Source organism: Haliotis cracherodii, unplaced genomic scaffold, assembly GCF_022045235.1.
Source record: "Haliotis cracherodii isolate W230 unplaced genomic scaffold, xgHalCrac1.p SCAF_3, whole genome shotgun sequence".
Lineage (NCBI taxonomy): Eukaryota > Metazoa > Mollusca > Gastropoda > Lepetellida > Haliotidae > Haliotis > Haliotis cracherodii.
In genome coordinates this window covers 52,517,812-52,536,845 of record NW_027266286.1, presented here as the reverse complement: position 1 = coordinate 52,536,845, position 19,034 = coordinate 52,517,812, and the positions used below count along the sequence as shown (strand labels likewise).

Sequence of the window (19,034 nt, the reverse complement as noted above, 5' to 3'; positions counted from 1 at the left end):
GTGGGTTTCACCGAAGTGGTAAACGTCTGAGACGTGCATCACTTCGGGCTTTCCTGCCACATTAAGCTGACACGCCGTGATATAACTGGAATACTGTTAAAAGCGGCATTAAACTAAACTCACGCACTCATCATAAGGAAAGAAGTGATGACACACACAATACAATAATACACACTTGTTGCAAGAAACAAGAAATAAGAAATCCCTATCCACAGGTGAAACCATCTGTTTCAAATATATCTTTCATGGTTTGAAAATTAAGTTGTAATTAACGGATCATGGTTCCTAATGAGACAAATTTGAAAACAGAAAAAGGAGCTGTTTTGGCTTCACACCAGGTCATTCTCCAGCATCTCCTGCTCTTCCTGTTGTTGCTCACTTTGGGTCTCTGGCGGGTCACATGGAGGAAGTTCCGTGTAATGGGAGACAACTCCTACGACCAGGCAATCACTAGCCACATTTACGGCGGTGCGTAAACGATCCCTAGAAAGAGAGAATAAGATGAATCAGTTGTTGACGGCTAGCAACGACCCACGCCATCGATACACCCCGAATGGTTTGCAAACGTAGACTGATTCGCTAAATACAATAATGTCTATTTCCAAAGAAGGATATCTTTAATCCGAAACGTGGTAATATTTTCATCATACAATATCATTCTTAGATTTTTTTGTATTGTAAAAAAGTATTGTCATGGTGCTTAAACAGTGCATTTTTTTTTATTGAATACGTGTTGTAATATACATGTATTAGAACAGAAGGTTTTGCAGTCGGGCGGTGACAACAGGCAATATAATTCCCAAATGAAACGAACGTGTTGTTTTGACATTGATTTTCGGTATCTTAGCAATAATCACAACAAGCACGTAACAATACGTTTCAATAAATATTTCATAATAACTGCTTTGTTGGATTCAACTGAAAGTAGTATCTACCTCACCTTTTTATTTGCATATTAATACGCAAATGACCCCAACCGAAGGAATACAACAGTTGAGATGAAACCAGACATGAAATCATCATGCATCACTATATGCACCTTTATAATTAGCCATATTCTAATAACATTTACATTCTAAACATTAACACTTACATATTCTGATGAGGATAACTTACATCAACCAGTCAACAGTGACCAGGAAAGAGATGCCTCGATCCGGGAGAGCAATAGATTTTAGGACAAGCAACAGCATAGCAACCCCAGCACCAGGAACAGCAGCAGATCCTATACTGCTCAGAACAGCTGTTAAACTGGAAAATGTTTATAACGTGACGCAAAAGTCATTAATAATGAAACTTGTTTTTCTGAAGTAAATTGTTACATTAAAGCCCATCAACACGTCCGTCAATGCATACCAAAAACAATTAACATCATTTAACACCCCTTTAACATTTCAAGCCCGAAAATCGGAAGAGACTTGTAGTAATACATATTTGCTACATATCAAATGGCACTGCAATACTACATATGGTTTCCAACTATATAAATTGTGTGGGAATAGTAGTAGTATATAATCCCTAATAAGCCTGAAAAAAGTTATGTACAAATATGTCAATACATGTTAATGGTGATGTATTCAGCAGGGTCATCAAACGTCCTGACACTTTATACACACTACATCCATAAATCATTTTAGGGTTTAATGCTTTCCTTAAGCCCCCATGGAACAGCTTCCCTCCAAAAAGGCAGGGGGTATTCTAAAATTACGAAAGATTACAGAAATACCATTTTATTTGTTTGTTTGTTGTTTTACGCCGCACCCAGCAATATTCCAGCTATATGACGGCGGTCTGTGTAAATAAGCGAGTCTGGACCGGGCAATCCAGTGATTGATATCATGGACATCGATCCACACAATTGGGATCGATGACATACATCAACCAATTCAGCAAGCCTGCACACCCGATCCTGCTAGTCGCCTCTTACGACAAGCATTGTCGCTATTTATAGCAAGCCTGCTGAAGACCTATTCTAACCCGGATCTTCACGGGTCACAGAAATACAAATAGGTGAGGGTAATGCGTGGATATAAAAAAGGGACAAGGTGTAATATGACAATTAAGAGAACATGTTAGCAGAGTATTGTAAGGGTTCTGACAACCAGTACAGACGACCAATGTGTGTTTTAAATAATACATAATTGATCAATAATGGTTCATGCCCCGAGATTGGTCCACATGCAGTGTTTCAGGAGAGTGCGGTTAGGTTTTGGTTGCGGAACCGTTCTACCTCTGGCAGTTATTTTTCAGAGCTGATCTTTCTTCAACCAATTTCCCAATAAGACATTTCTGTCTCATGCATTTTCGCGTGTTTGTTTTGTCATGCTGGAGTTTCACTGCGGCGTGTAAGATTGACCACATGATCCAATTTATTGACCGTGCTCGTTGGTTTCACCAAAGTTGTAAACGTCTGAGACGTGTGTCACTTCGGGCTTCCCTCTAGAGGTAAGCTAGCTCAGCGTTGAATAACTTTAATACTGTTGAAAGTGGAGTTAAATCCAAGGCACTCACTCAGCAGGGTCACCAACATACATGTACCTTATTATTATGACATCTCCAAATGACAGGCTGATTCCATTGTACTGTGCTATGAACACAGGGGCGATGGCAGAATACACCGCTGTGCCATCCATGTTGACTGTGGCGCCCACTGGGAGGATGAAACGGGAAATCCGTGTGTCCATCTTCATCCGCGTCTCGACGCACTGCATCGTCACCGGCAGTGTGGCAGCGCTGGAAATAGATCCGACTGTCATGTAAAGCAGACGGAGCTCATCATTCTTGGTTGCAATGTGACAACATCACGTGCGTTGGATCATTAATAGTGGAGTGGCCTGAGTCTACCGAGGTTTCAATATTTCTGGGATTAACCACTGTTAATCAAGAATAACTTGCAGTACGCGAAGTAAAAGACCCCAGATTAAATACAAAATGGCTGCCAGGAGAAGGATAAACAGAACAAAAACTAGTTTAGCTAAAACTAGGACTGGTCGGCTCGGAGTCAGTATACTGTGTCTGAGTGGTTTATTCATGTTAAACTACGGCATGCTATCTCAGTGAGCTTGCACTATAAATCGGCATCAGTCCGGACTAGTAAAATCAGCCACACTCACATGTGCATGCACGTCGCTATAAAAGTGCAATAATCTTGGACGCAACTTTAAACCCACTTTCACCTCACCTCTTATCGTAAGAGGCGACTAACGGGATCGGGTAATCAGGCTCGCTGACTTGATTAATGCATGTCATCGTATCAGAATTGCGTAGATTGATGCTCATGATGTCAATCATTGGACGTTGATACATTAACTTTTTCGCTAATTTGTTGCATCTGAAACCCTATTTAGACATTGGCATTATCAATACTGTAGTACTATCATGTACGAATAGAAAATCAATATGGTCGTATGAGCGTAAGATTACAATGAGTCCAAAACTCATTACTTGTTTCAAGTTTTTCGGAAACGAAACAGACTGCCCATTACAAACCGTTACTGTTTATTATACTCTTCATTTTGGAAAAATATATACAGATTTCGTTCGAGGAAATTGATTGAAGAAGATATAGGTATAAATGTTTATTATTTGTGTCAAATCGAAGGCATGAAAGTGAGCCTAATTGGCAATCTTTTTTAATTTATTTTCCTTTCACTAACCAGACGGGCCTACCTTTAACTGACAGAGCATGTGTTAAGCGCAATACGAGCGGTGCGTCTTACTGTCACTCCTATAGACAGTTAACCAGTATAGAGTTCACCTCTAATTGTGTTTTCTTATTCCAATATGATGTTTCGAATTCCCACACAAATAAATTAATAATGTTATTCTCTTTTCAATAGATCTCTACATAATTTATAATTTTATTTGATACCTTTGTATACTTGTGCATGTACCCTTCTATTGGATTACACATGCATGACGTTTTAGCCTACATATCTTGTGGGCTGACGGTATGATTTGTTGTTTCTGGAACAAATCTCTGTTATTTATTGCTATTTTAAGAGCATGATCATGAGTGTTATAATTTTGTGAGAAAAGGATAAATAAACACCTGTGATGACTGAAAGCGCTAAATGATAGCATACATTTTACAAGGGGCGGAATAATAATGGTAAATCTTTTATTTTAATTTGTTTTATAGATGCATGGTAGAATTTCATTTGGTTTAGGTATAATATATAAACTGGTATAAAATAGTGTAGGAATAACAAAATAAGATGATTAAAATCAGCTGTTTTATTCTAAGCGTTATTCCTTCTTTAATTATTATCAAAGGCACGGATGTATACCTTACATTGAAGTACATGGTAGTATGAAGACTACTTGTTAAAATTGGAATTATTGCCATAGTTTAGAACTACCCAAGACATCGCTGTTTCTGCAGAAAACGTAGAAAACCTCGTGGCAATATACCGTTTTTTATAACATGTTTCCCGCTATCGTCCATCGTGTTAATTCGTATTTTAACTGACGACTGAACAAATGTATTCTGAACTAATTATCACTCAAATGTTTTTCGAGTTAACAATATACAGTAGTAAGCGACCGTTTTTAGCTTGGCTCCGTCTCTACATATAAATAGTTGTCGAAGCGCACATTGATCCGGGAACCAGTGAATGGGGAAATTCACACGGGTCTCAATGGAGTAATACTTTATAGGAAATGAGAATAAAAAGAAGATTCGTTCCCTGTCGTCTATGACAATTTAAATCGTCTTGTTTCATTTGATCAGTAAATGGCATTCGACATTATAGTTAACTGAATAGTTAACTGAATAGTTAACGAGGAATATGGTTTTATTTCATTCATGCCCCTACAACCAAATCTGATGGGTGTAAGTAACTCAATTACTAATTTTATGAAAAGTGAAAAGAGATAAATGGAACTGTGAAAATATATACCTTGAGGCTGTCGCAAAGGCTGTCAGCAGAGCTTGTATTGCTTTGAGATATATGGCATATGGGTTCTTTCTTGTCAGGATGAAATACAAGCCTGGGAGGAGCACCAGTGAATGGATTGCCAATCCGGCCAACTCAGTTGCAAGGTAGATAGCCAGTGTTTGTCCAGTCTCCGTCATGTCAGTTGAGGACATTATCTGGCCCATGACGAGAAACAGTATGCCAAGTGGTGATAACCTGGATAAATAAAACGTTGACAGAAACAGGCAGTGGAAACGCATTCTAATTAAATGCGAAAAGGTATACATTGATAATCCGTATGTATGTTGTTTAACGCCGCACTTTACAATATTGCAGCAATATTATGGCAGTCCTTTTTTCTCTGTATCTGTGTTTGTGAGTGTGTGTGTGTGTGGTTTTGAGTTGTGTGAATGGCATGAGTTTTTCCCCGAAAGATTGTATGTACCCACCACATGACAAGTCTGATCATTTTGAAGGTGACGATGTTGACGACGGTAAAGAATTGTGTCACCACTGCTCCACGGCGCCCTAGGTGGCTGAGAGTCACACCGAAAACAATGCAGTAGGTAAGTATACCTGTCAGGAGAAAGTTATTGGATGATAAGTATCACAATATACAGAGACACACGTGACAGGTGATTGTTCCTGATAGTTGCCTTCATCCGAAAAACACGCAAATATGTTCCCCAAATTATTATATTGAATACTCTTGCCTCCCAAACTATTTAGCACTAACAGTTTAAATTTCAGCAATATCGTGAATCACTGATATATATATATCTATATATATATCTATATATATATCTAGTACGTTGGAAGAAGCGGCCTTGCACAGTTGGACATGACACCAGAAGACAAAAAATACATGTTGTCTAGTTTTAGGCCCCACTGCCAAAGATGCAAGTTTCTTAGACACCTGACATCCAGATTAACTGGCCGGTACTTGATAGACGGCTGTTTTTTTAAGTTAAACATTTGTTCTGGTTTCTTCTGATTAACTTAAAAAAACAGCCGTCTATCAAGTACCGGCCAGTTAATCTGGATGTCAGGTGTCTAAGAAACTTGCATCTTTGGCAGTGGGGCCTAAAACTAGACAACATGTATTTTTTGTCTTCTGGTGTCATGTCCAACTGTGCAAGGCCGCTTCTTCCAACGTACTAGATAAGCAATTAATATGCATGTCTCGTCATGCTAATCGTGTGCTAAGATCATGGGTGATCATAATTATATATATTAATTTTAAGGCCACTTCCAGGAGAGATACATAGAAACTAATTTGATAAGAATCGGGATGAGATTTATTTAAGAATATTTAAACCAAGAATTTGAATATACTAATCTGTCATGGTGTGTTTGCAGAACTCAACATAATCTGATATACCTAAATGTCCAAATCACAACACATTATTTCTAAATGTCTGGCCAAGGAACCGTTTTTGCTCACTTGTAAAGGTTCTGTTTTGATCATAAGCAAAAGAGAGATCTGGAATTAGAAGCATTTTCATCTTTACGGCTGCTGAAATATCTCATTTAAACCTGTCGCCATAACAAGTTCATATATCATCGAAAGCAAGATGAAGTAAAGATAAGATATATGGATGATCAATTCCTTTATTACAATTAGGAGCAATGTTAAAAAGCAAGGATGTACAAGGTATGGTAGACAAGCATATATACAGGTGTGACTCAGTGTTTTTACAGTAGAGAGTGAGTGAGTGAGTGAGTGAGGTAATGCTTTACGTCACACCGGCAATATTTCAGCCATATCGTGACGAGAAGTTAGACTTTACAGTTGAGAAGAATGGGTTGTAGTTACACTGGAGTGGAGAAGCGTGTCACGTACACAAAGGGGTGATATAAGGTGAAGCCAGCAGCATAAACAAAGGGATAATGACTGATTGGGAGTCTGATGATTTGATTGTACGCAGGGGGAATGTAATAGACTTGGTCACGGCTGACTGACGGTTGGGGTCTCTTGATGCAAATGGCTTCCTGGAGTTTTCTGATTTTGAAGTCTTTGAGGTTGATTGAAAAGACTTTGGTTTTGTCTCACTGGATGCTGTGGCTGGGGTTGTCACGGATATGATCCGAGAGCTGACTTAGAGTAAACTTTGGAGACTGAGACTTGAAGTTATTTACTTCAGGTTTTGAGAAGAAGAAGAAGAACTTTTATTTGCACGAAGGCCTCGGGCCCATATACAATTACAGTTCCCAATATACCAATTGTTCACAGATGCAACGGTAAAGTAACGTGACACATGACTTATGTCATAATTGAATTGTACTACTTGTTCTTTTTGCACAAGCGTAATATAGGAAACGTGATAAACTATTTAAGACTACTTCATTGTTATTACACATAATAGATTTGAAATTGTTCAAGCTAGGATATCGCCAAAGTTTTGCCGGTAAGTATTCTTTTCTGAGATCATTATTACGTGAACAAATGAGTAAAAAATGAAATTCATCCTCTATACCATTATTACAGACTGGACATATTCGAAGAGACTTTTCTATCGACAGATATCTGCCTTCATTATTCTTCAATTTTAAAAGACCTGCTCTAAATCTTACAAATATGTTTCTAAATTTTCTTCCATACAAAACTGAACGATGTTTTTCAGGTTCTAAAAGACTTTCAAACTCTGCATATAAATAATATCTTGAACTAGAGTTAAAGACTGATCTCCAGTTTTGGTAAAACATGTTTATACAAGATTCCTTAAAAAGTCGTAGAAATGAAAGCTGGTTCCCAACTGTTTGTGATATCCATACTAAACCAAAGCCATGAGAAAAACGACGTAAACGAATGTTAGAAGCCCATGTATGGCGTCCACAGTTATCTAAATACAATAACATATTATAAGCCTTTTTTGGCCATCTGTCTTCATTCATATGAATTAATTTAAGCCAAAACTTAAGTGTTCTAACATAGGAGTTGATGTACAGTGGAAAGCGACCCGTTTCCTCGTAGATTATAGCATTTGGGGTTTGTTGTCCTACTTGCAGGAATTTCTTACAGGCTAATAGATGAACTTTTTCCAATTTATCATATTGCTGAAATCCCCAAACTTCAGAGCCATATAAAAGTATAGGTTGTATTTGCGAATCAAATATCTAAAAGAACACTGACTTTGAAATAAGATCAATTTTACTCAAAGTTGCAATCAATTCGACCAAAGCTCTTTTTGCTCTTAGTGCTAGATCAGATATACTATTACTGAATTTTCCTGATGAATAAAAAGGTAAAACCAAGATATTTGTGGCTTGACACTATCTCAACCTTCAACCCCAGGAATGATAATAGCTTTCGACCAAACATCAGGAAAAACACCAGACTTCGGGTTTTGGGGGATCTTCACCTTTCACCAATGTCATTAAGGTTGTCCACAATTACACGGAATGTAGTTCTCTGCTCCCGATGGCTCTAGCTTGTGGCTGACTGGTGGTTTGCCTGTGGCTTTAATGGTGTTCTGAATGCTGTTACTGCTCTTGAAAACTACTTCAGTGTTGGCCAGTTTCTTTAAGAGTCTCGGAATTTTGTGGCTAACAGTTCCAAAGTCGGTGAGGCTGGTCACTAAGGGTGCAGATTTTTGACGGTGAGATTTCTGAGTTTTCTTGGTGATGCTCGTTATTGTCTGTTGCACTAGCTGTTCGGGGTAGTGCATTTACAGTGTGAAAACTTGTTTGAGATGGTTTGGTACCATACCTCATATGAGGTCTAGCCTCTCACATGTATATATGCGTGTCAACCATACTCTGTACATCACTTGCTTGATAACGGTGTTAGGAGCGACACCGCTCCTGATTGTCAAACAGAAGTTGTTCGTTCATATATCGTATACTTACTAAGTACTCCAACTTCTAAATACCTCTCAAGGAAGAAAGCAATATTATTATTAAGACACCTCGTGTTAATTTAAATGTCATCTACTTTAACCGGCCAGGCAACAATTCTTGAACCTGTTAAAATTTAGAAATTCGTGTCATCGACTACCAATTGAGGACATCATGTAATTGTTGTGACCTAGCTAGGTGATGAATACCAATATATATTTCTAGACTAACGACATTATGAATTCTTTCATACCTGCATATTTCAGAAAACAATTTATGTTAGCAACATTATCTTTTTAGTACAATCCAATACAATATGAAACTTGTTTCATTGGAATAATTAAAACAAAGATGAAATAATCGCCTTCAAAAACAAATATGCTACTTTGCAAACCTCAACATACTATGTATTAGTGTTGGCTGACATAAAACTCTGTTGTTCTGTTTTGATAATATTCGGTGTTTTTATCATTTGTGATCGACTCAAGTGGCAACGTTAAACGCATAGACACGATTCATGCATTCTTTATCTTAAACTGGTGAATATTCATTACTTTTACTTCATTCATAACCTTCTGGCTAATATTATCAACTTGGTCCGGTCAAAAAGTGCAAGCTCGTTTGTTTATGTCTACTAGGAACTCAGCCTTGTAATACCAATACACTAAGTGAGTTTGCTGTATAGACATTCAGAAGCGGGAACGTTTCACAAACTCATTTCAAAGGGGCCAACGGAACTATTTCGAAACGTCAGCAACAACTTCCAAGAATACCTATGATATTTGCCCCATCAACCATCACTGTTTTCTTTGCCGTAACAGATTGGTTGACCTCCCTGGAATCACCACCAGTACCCTGCAGGTAACCAGAACTAGAGTTGCCATCGTCCTGTAACTTTATTCCATGAACAACCATCTCAGTGCGTGAGTGTTGGATAGTAGCAGCAACTATGTTGTCAGGAACTATGTTCCTGAAGAACAGATGAAAAGAGACAAGTTTACATTTCCCGAATGAATGGAATTTTACAACATTGCTGGATATATCCAGCCAAAATCTCGTGTCAAGAACTATCATTTCATTACATAACATGGCTTAGATGTATACGACTAATATATAGGGAATTATTTTCTTCCAATAAGTAAGTTTCTTTTCACGTGAGACAGATTCAAACTCTACATCCAATATGTAGCGATACTAAACATGTCCATGGTAGCTGTTTTCATCATGCGATTAAACAAATTATCTGTACCAGATTCATGACGAAATACAACCTCGTATCCCAATTGCGTGGATCGATGCGCATAACGTCAATCACTGGATTGTCTGGTCCAGACTCGATTATTTACAGACCGCCGTCATGTAGCTGGAATATTGCTGAGTGCGGCGGTAAACAACAAATAAACATTACGAAATACAATTTGAATCCGTTGTCTCCAATTTGTATATAACTGATATGTTGTTAATACTTTTGATGAAAGGGGATTTAGCAAATGCGCTAATGTCATTCATCCGTTAATAATGATTTTCATCATTTCTGATGATCTGATGTTTCAGGATGTTAAGTATTAACACGTATGAATACATAGATTTCCACTGTTTAGATTAATTGAATAAATGCATCTTCTTTTGGAGCTGCTCTACCTTAACGCCCTGTGATGTTCCTGTTTCGAATTGGTCTTCAGCAACCAATGCTTGTCGTAAGATTCTCGCTGATGCATGTCATCACATCCCAAATACGGAGATTAAACAAATAAAATGTTACCTCAATAAGTCCATGAAGATGTCCATTGTAGATGCCATAGCGTTATTGTGTAATACATCGGTTGCCGACGAGTCTGCGTATGCTCCAGGTTTGATAGTCAGGACTAATGTCAAGCCAACCAGTGTTGCAGCAACAGAGGTACTTGCATAATAAACCATAGACAGTACACCTATCCTTCCGGTACACGATCCTTTCATGTTCCCCAGACCTTCGAAAAGCATTTATATTGTTCGGTTCTTCCCAGAGCAAATCAAATCATGCAGTAGTCTTTAAAGACTTCATAACTGTGACATACGTCACTGAACATTAGGTTATACATATCCACGTGTAATTGTCCTTTTTCAGAACAAGATGAATGATATACTTTTCAAACGTGTCGTCGTGTACTCCAGTGCTGTACATTTAGCACGTAGCGAGGAGAATACTACATATATAAAACATAACGGAAAACAACCTTAACGGTTCATATAGCTGCATCGGTATCTGCTGGGGTCAGGGGTGGCCCAGTCGTCTACGGCCCCACGATTCGCAGTGCATGGTTGCATCCCTTTGGGCACGCCAGAAACCTATGATTTGGGGTTCAAATCCCGGTTCGCCCCGATTATGTTTCTAGGTTTGTCAGCACCATACACGTGCTCGTGGATTTCACCGAAGTGGTAAACGTATGAGACCTGCATCACTTCGGGCTTTCCTCCCACATTAAGCTGACAACCCGTGAACCTAACTCACTCACTCACTCACACTAAGTATCTGCTCCTACTCATAATTACACTGAAAAGATATAAAGATGTAAAGAGAATTGACAATTTGTAGGATAATTGGAAATGGAAAAAGTGACAGTTTTGATGTCATTAATTTGCAAATAACACAGGAATACGTGGACAGTGACAAGTGGTGTCTGATTTACGATGCAACTTCAATCCGTAAATATGTGTAACAAGAAGGTTTTAGCGTTACCTGTAATGATACTGGCTACTGTTAGAGGCAGGATCAACATCTTCAGCATACGAAGGAAAAGATCTCCAGGAAACTGCACCAGCTGAATAGTGTCAGAGGACGGCTTGAGCGTCCGGCACACCATCCCAGCTACAATTCCCAGGACAACAGCGAGAAGTGTAGAGATGAGGAGGATATTGCGACGGAGGAACTGAAGGACCGTCATCTGCCATCAAACTTGAAATTATATCAATGTACTATGATAAATAAACGCTAAGTATACGTATGATTAATGGATGCACATGTTGGACTTCTGCTGCTTTTTCGGCCGGACAGACGGAAATTTCAGCTATTCCGTTTGGACGAGATGTCATTATAAACTTCAATTTTAAGTAACATTTTACAGGTATTTCTAAACATAGAATAAATGTGAAACGTTACTGTCATTTGATTGGTTGCATTTATGGCATCGCGTAGGTTGCATTTTCGGTATTTAGAAGGCCGCGATCATTCTGAGGGATAGACGCTGCCTTCCTGTATTAAAACAGTTTGGAATGTCCAATATTTGTATGAACCCGCCAGAACAGTGCGACGTCACCTAAGGTTTACTTTTAACATTTTAATAAATATGATCATTCATACAATATCATCAATAACAACATAAGGTAGTGAAAGTAATTATGAGAATCAATATGAAATCGTCATCGCTGGATCGAGAATTGTTTAAGAACTCTCACCCAGTCTCAAATCTACCCTTCCCCTTCAAGTCGATTGAACGGGTAGCAACGGTGGCGGCTGCATCGTGTGGGTGTACTGCAATCGGCACAGAAATAGTTTTGCCCGTGTGCAAAATGACCTACTGCTAACTGTTGATTCCAAGGGAGCGGCAATTGTTGACCTATCGGATCTTTGAGCAGCATTTGACACACACGGCCACTCTTCTCTTTTCAAGACGCTGCAGTCAGAGGCGATTTTCTATATCACTACAAACACTAAAACGTCGTTTTTTTTCCGTAATTGGTTTATTGGACGGAAAAACGACTAAAACTTTATTAAAATTGATTAATTGGTGAGCGTCTAGAAAGTGTCCGGAAAAGGGTCGAGTTTTTCAAGCCGGAAAAACGATGCTTTTTGCTCCGCCTTGTACAACTGTTAACGGCCAATCAGATGGCGCTGGTCCCCCGACGCACGTGATGCACAAGGCTTCCTTTCGGAAGCATTAGGTTTCGTATTACTGGCATGTCTTTCTCTAGTATCTGTCGCGCGCAGTGCAGTGCAAATTTGCTGATAAACCAGTTTTAGGATATGTAACATGTTTATGGAATTCAGACACGCGCCAAGAAGTCAAACCAAACCATGTTACCAAATGTATTATGATAACATATCCCTCCGCTATGCACGGTTACCTCTGTTGGATAATGGGTTGTGTTTCATTTGGTTATAACACCCATAACACATTTGTAATGTGAAGTTTACACGATATACGGCTTTTCCATTGGACGAGAGGTCGGTCACATGACGTTTTTCACGTGACTGTATTCTTGAAATGACGTAAACACTGACTACTTCCACATTCCCGGGGAAAACCCTGGGAATTCCCTTGTACGAATCCATACAGAAGCGTTGTTTCTCATCATTTAGACCCTTTCATTTTGAACTTAGCGTCTTAGCTTACTCTGTGATAAGTAGTGGTTCAGGCCATCCAACGGGTGTTCGCGAAAAGGTGAGCGCATCATGCCACACAAGTGGCACCCGTCACAAACACATGCAAGGACAAGTCCATTGCTCACCCGAACAAAGCACGGAAACACACAATAATGCCCGTCAGCACTATTGCCGAGCATGTAAATTATATTGTCCGTCAAAAACATGGACGAGTATAAACAATATGTTCCTAATGGTAATACATGTCATACATTTGACAAAATGTATTGACTCAGAGCATTAGTGTTAATCACAGCGTATAGATTCGGCATGCAGTTGAACTCATCACCTATCCCATTATTGATAATCCTTCTTGAAGATCTCTGAAATCAGAAGCTGCAATAGCGCATTTTTACACTTTACCTCTTCATTGGCATGTTAGACTTCTATTTCATAACTCAGTTTTAGTTGCACGGATAACTATGGAAGGGACATTCTCGCGTTGTGGTATTGTCGCATTGACGCCCTTACAAAATCAAGCAAAACGTGTCAAAATTAACCAAAGCGCTACAATTCGACAACGCGACATTTTGGCCATGTGTCGCATTGTCGCGTGGCCGCATTGTTGCTCTTTGAATAATCTTTAAAAAAATTCTTTATTTTACAAAAGGGCGACGATGCCGTAACGCGACATTTTCAAGGTCAAAATATGTCTCGTCGCATTGTCGCCCCATCACAATTGTGAATAAAAGGCGTGAAGTTCAGTTAATGTTACAGCTAGAAAGCGGTAACCAAGTTATATCTTTCGTAGAAGTTCAACCTGATACATGTACGTCTTGAAATGAAAACACAACGTTTTATTGTGAGTTCTTCTCTTTCAGTGCTTAGTGTTCAACTCCCCGTTCCAAACACGTAGTACCTAATCAACAATCCACATACCTCTAGTGCAGTGGTCTTCCGGAAGATCTAACTCTTGACCGTATCAGACAACTGACGAGTGCACACCTGACCTGTGACCTCGTTACAACCCCCATGAGGTTTGCCGAAGGGAGAGGGGTAGGAAATGTGGGCTCCAGCGCAGCCAAGAGCTCGCGACACACTGTATACTGCATGTTGTATTCATTATGCAGTCATTTAAAATAGAACCGTATACATATGTAGTACCCACTCACTTACTGTGTTTCGAATATTCATCAGTAGAAAATATATTATTAACCAGCTGTGTAGGAGAGATATCAGATTTTATCAGAGCTGGCCAAGTTAGATGATATAACCAAAATCCAGGAGCTCCGGCGGGGGACAAACTGGTGTTGTTATTGTGTGGTATGAGCTGTGACGTAGACCCAAGAGAATCATGTAAAACATGAGACCAACTCAAACTACAATGATTGGGAGAGTCTAGTTTTCCATTGCTCTAGTCTGAAATAAAGAATTGTTGTGTGCTCCTTTTTAATTTTATTATTTTGATTTTGTAGACATGGATAGACCAACCAGGAAAGAAATTGATGAAATATTAATATCACATGTTACCACTGGTCCAGTTAAATTCATCACACAATCATAATTAGTATTTAATATTACGAAGGGCATGATCATGTACATGTTCACTGTAGTAATGTACATACAAGTCAACTTGATAATAATTTTTATTATAGTGTAGCGCGGCATCAACGATAACTATATGATATCCTCACTTGTCATCGATATATTGACATCGAACAATGGACGACAATTCGAAATTCTTATTCAAGCTATAAATAGCTTCAATAGGGACAGTACCGGTGTCAGTAAAATCTTCGTAGTTAGAAATATGTATCTACAAAATATACTCCGAAGAACCCTAGAACAATATTTTTTTATTAATGCTTACTTTCATGGATAGAATTTAGGCAAACTAGGCAAAATCGTTCTAGAATTGAACTGGATTCCTTTTATTCTCTATGGTCTGTGAGACGTACAAGGGCGTCAGTATCGCATGGAGAACTGGGGCAGCCTGGGTCAGTGTAATCGGATATGTTGTGGAGTTTCGGGTTTGGGCTGTTTGCTGAATAGAACAAGGGCTCACGAACAAGGGCGCAATGTAGAGATTAAAGCATTACCACCTCTGTTTATATCAGATATGTTATTGTGATTTGAAATCTCTTTTGACCAACTGCGAGTTCTTGTATACTCTGTATTCTTTCGTCATGGTAGAATATATAATTTTATGTTGCTTTTTGAATTATCCACAAATAATTAGAACTACAATGTAAACATCTATCTGGAGATATACAGTAATACTACTGAAGGGCATATCTGAAAAATGGGACTAATCGAGTAATATTTCTTTCTTAAACACTGTCCGTTACAGGCATTTTAATTATTATATAATACTTAAATTTGTATAGTTTAAAAGTCAAATAATGGCAAATTGTGTATCTTTCTGCATTTTGGATTCATTATAATTTCTGCAATAAAGCTTTAACATCAGATGGTGATATAAATACTATATGATTTATACTGTGATAAATGAATTATTAATTTCGTATTATGAATTAAATAAGCTGAAATATGATAGTACAAATAAATTATTTTAATCTGTTCATGTGAGTAGGTAACGAGAGATCTAGGCAAATCACTAACGTAACCATTTGTGAAATATCAAATATTCGAAGTTTAGGGGTTTGAACATGTGCATTGAATGACAGACAAGAAAGCAACGCAATGATTAAATTATGAATAAAATTATGTTAGAAATATAACAAAATATATAGAAAATAAAAGTTTAATTTCTCATTGCTGGAAGGTGTTTAATAATAGTTTTTGTTTGATTGTTTGTTATTGAACGCCGCACTCAGCAACATACCAGCTATATGACGGTGGTTTGTAAATAATCCAGTCTGGGCCAGACAATCCAGTTATTATCATCAAGAGCATCGATCTGCGCAAATGGGATACGATGACATGCATGAACCAAGTCAGCGAGCCTGATCACCCGATAAGCATGGGTTGTTGAAGGCCTATTCCAACCAGGATTTTCACGGGTAATTGTTTTTTAATAATAAGGTACAATGAAATTCTGTTTATGTCCATAATAAGTGTGTATAAGTAGATGGATAATATGTCCATACACGTCAATTAAATGGGTTAGACTGCATATGGTTCAATGATGAGCTCTTTAACAAGTCGATATTTCAAGACTTTGTATTTGATATTCATAATATCTCCACAAAAGATACACAACACAATGGCGACAAAACGGTACCAGCATCACAGATACCAATAATACATTTTTGAACATGATATACATATAATTACTTTAAAGCTAAAACATGTATCAAAATAGAAAATTAGAAGGATTACAAATATAAACTTCCGACATTTATCGTATTTATTTTCGTTTGGAGAGAGAAGTAGTGACTGGTATCTGATGGGTGCAAATAGGTGTCGAGTCGCTGTCTCAGATGGCTCAAATTTCGTAGCCCTGAAGATCCCCGTGGCGATACAGACCGTGAAGTAGTTTTTCTCACAGTCCCTGAACCATATTATTTTCCCTCCCGCCCAGGCCTTACTGCAATGCTATAGCCCCAAATGAAACAAGCCTAGATGTTCAACAGGTTCAGAGTGAAATTTCCATCCCACTAGGGCTCCTTATAAATTTAAATATAGTTTCTTGTTTTAACCAAAATGATATATTTTCAGAGACTAAGCGTTAGTCTAACCGTGAAGTACAACTATCCAAAAGATTCCATGCATGTCTATATATCTTCAGACAGACCCTCCATGTTCCTATCGATATGTGTCAAAAGACAAATGAATTAAACATTACAGCGCCGGTGAATAGGTTATATGCGCATATCAGCGTCGATCCTACATTATCCTTTTTCGCAAAATACAGACATACAGATGAATTAACGTATAATACTACGCAAATATATGTCCGGATGTATACATCAGTTTCATCTCGTGATCTTTATTCGTCTTTAAGCTCTTTTTCTACATGAGATTATGGGGTCCAAATTCAAAATATTCCAAGTTCCAAATTCAAGTCATAATTTCCTGGTCCGTCTTGCATGTTGGAAACCAATATCGCAATATGGCTGAATATTGCTAAACGTGGTATTTACCCGATTACTGACATAATTATTCCATTTTCTTCATGCACATTCTACAATCATCTACGATCACTATCTATAAGGAGCTCGAGGTATATCTATATTCATCCAAATGTCCATGCATGTATGTCCACACATATATATATATATATGCATTTATCAAGTCCTACACTCTTCATTAAAGATAAATGCTAAGCATTTCCTCTGTATGTATTTAAATATGTAAATATCGTTTTAATGTCAACGCTGATGCAGTGAACCTACCACAGACCTGACGCTAGAATAACATCTAATCTCTGAAGTGAACATATTTTACAGAAAAAGAACAGCTGTTAAACAATAGTTATAAAATATAATAATAAGGTGCTAAGAGACTTTCTTCATTTTGCCAAATATTGGGCTGTATTGGACATATATGTTTCGGTGTCTGTATGACAGACAAACCTGATGCTTTTAAGTATAGAGATAAGTAAGTATAGCTGTTGTATATGTTTAAATATGTTTGTGATTATCCCAACATTGAAAAATATTGAAAGATGAGTGGTAACTATTTATGTCATTATTTCAAATTAGAATGATAGCACATCGGGACAGCATGGTACTTCAATATACGTATCTTGTTAACCCAATATCTTTTTTAAGTAAGAGCAGCATGTATATCGAGAGTAAAGGTTTGATGCGTGGCTTATCACACATTACGTTCAGAAAGTGTGCATATTCTGTTTATCGGCAATAAATGACGGTAAAACGATTCATACGGGTAAATACGATTTACTTCAGAACTAGTATAGATTAATTAAGGTTAGGGGAAAATGTATGTAATTAACAGAACTTTGAGCGGGTTTAAAGGATCTGGATCCTGGCTTGGGCTTTGTGTTGGACGTGTAGATGGCATTTCCAGGTTTGACGTATCAATGACTAAAATGATGTCTGATGCAATGCTCTATTTTGACTTGTACCGTGTGTTCCCGTGACTTTTCGGGTGAACAATTAGCTTGCCTTTGCATGTGGATCGGAATGAGTTCGGATTTTTGCGAGCGCCCAGTGTCATCATTTCGAATGGTGAATGGTGAATCACGACACATGCTCCTGGTGTTGTCAGAATCGTGCAGTTGGCGCTACATTTGGCAAGGGTTTCTTATGATAATGGAAAGGCTTACTCGTATGTCGATTTTGTTAACTGATAAACATGAAAAAATATAATGTTAGTGTATATGGTCATGTAATTAAGAAACAAACGACGAGTGGGAGTTGTTTATTGTACGATACACAACGGCCACGACTCGTTTATTTCTATATGAGATATCAACATTACGTACAGCCTCTTTAAGGGTGTTAAATTAGGAAAAAGTACACTTTTAAAAATATTTACATGTACTTAAATGACGATGACTCCATGAATAGATTCCGACCGCGGCAATGCCAGATAAATCCATTTTATGAACGGGAGTGTTTGAATTTGGTTTTTCCCGCATACTCTCACAATTTTCTCGTCGATTATCTGTTGTACCTTTTCCCCCAATACCGATTGTCATATCGCTCTCACTTTCGGATTCGATTGTTCGGGCACTGTGGTAATCTACCTTCCCCGGCTACATCTATAGGGAACAACTCACTAGACACATACCTCTCAAAAATAAGGTCAAATTTAGGACGTTTTCAAGTTCGAATCTCCATAAATGACGTCATGATAGAACAATGTTTTATCGTAAAATATATATTGCTTCCTTCTTCTTTGTTCTTTACGATTTATCGCGTAGCTATCTTATATCATCCAATGTAAGGCTACGTATTCACAGTTTAACTGGACTGAGGGAGGGCCGTATTCCTCCTTGTGTGTGT

At 38.1% G+C, this 19,034-nt stretch overlaps 1 protein-coding gene across 1 annotated transcript; it reads right to left on the bottom strand.

The window, feature by feature from the left end:
• Positions 1 to 329: 329 nt before the first annotated feature.
• Positions 330 to 9,671, bottom strand: LOC139475827 (excitatory amino acid transporter-like). Its single transcript, XM_071259030.1, has 6 exons — positions 9,530 to 9,671; positions 5,369 to 5,495; positions 4,902 to 5,135; positions 2,539 to 2,733; positions 1,117 to 1,251; positions 330 to 483 (listed from the first exon to the last, which is right to left on the bottom strand). Exons 1-6 carry the CDS (start codon positions 9,669 to 9,671, stop codon positions 330 to 332), a joined length of 987 nt encoding a protein of 328 aa, XP_071115131.1.
• Positions 9,672 to 19,034: the final 9,363 nt, after the last annotated feature.

Coding starts and splice junctions, on each gene's coding strand:
- LOC139475827 (XM_071259030.1), bottom strand. CDS start 9,671: ATGGTTGTTCATGGAATAAAGTTACAGGACGATGGCAACTCTAGTTCT. Junction 1,252..2,538: donor GGAGATGTCATAATAATAAG/GTACATGTATGT, acceptor AACATTTTCCAG/TTTAACAGCTGTTCTGAGCA. Junction 484..1,116: donor GTCACTGTTGACTGGTTGAT/GTAAGTTATCCT, acceptor CTCTCTTTCTAG/GGATCGTTTACGCACCGCCG.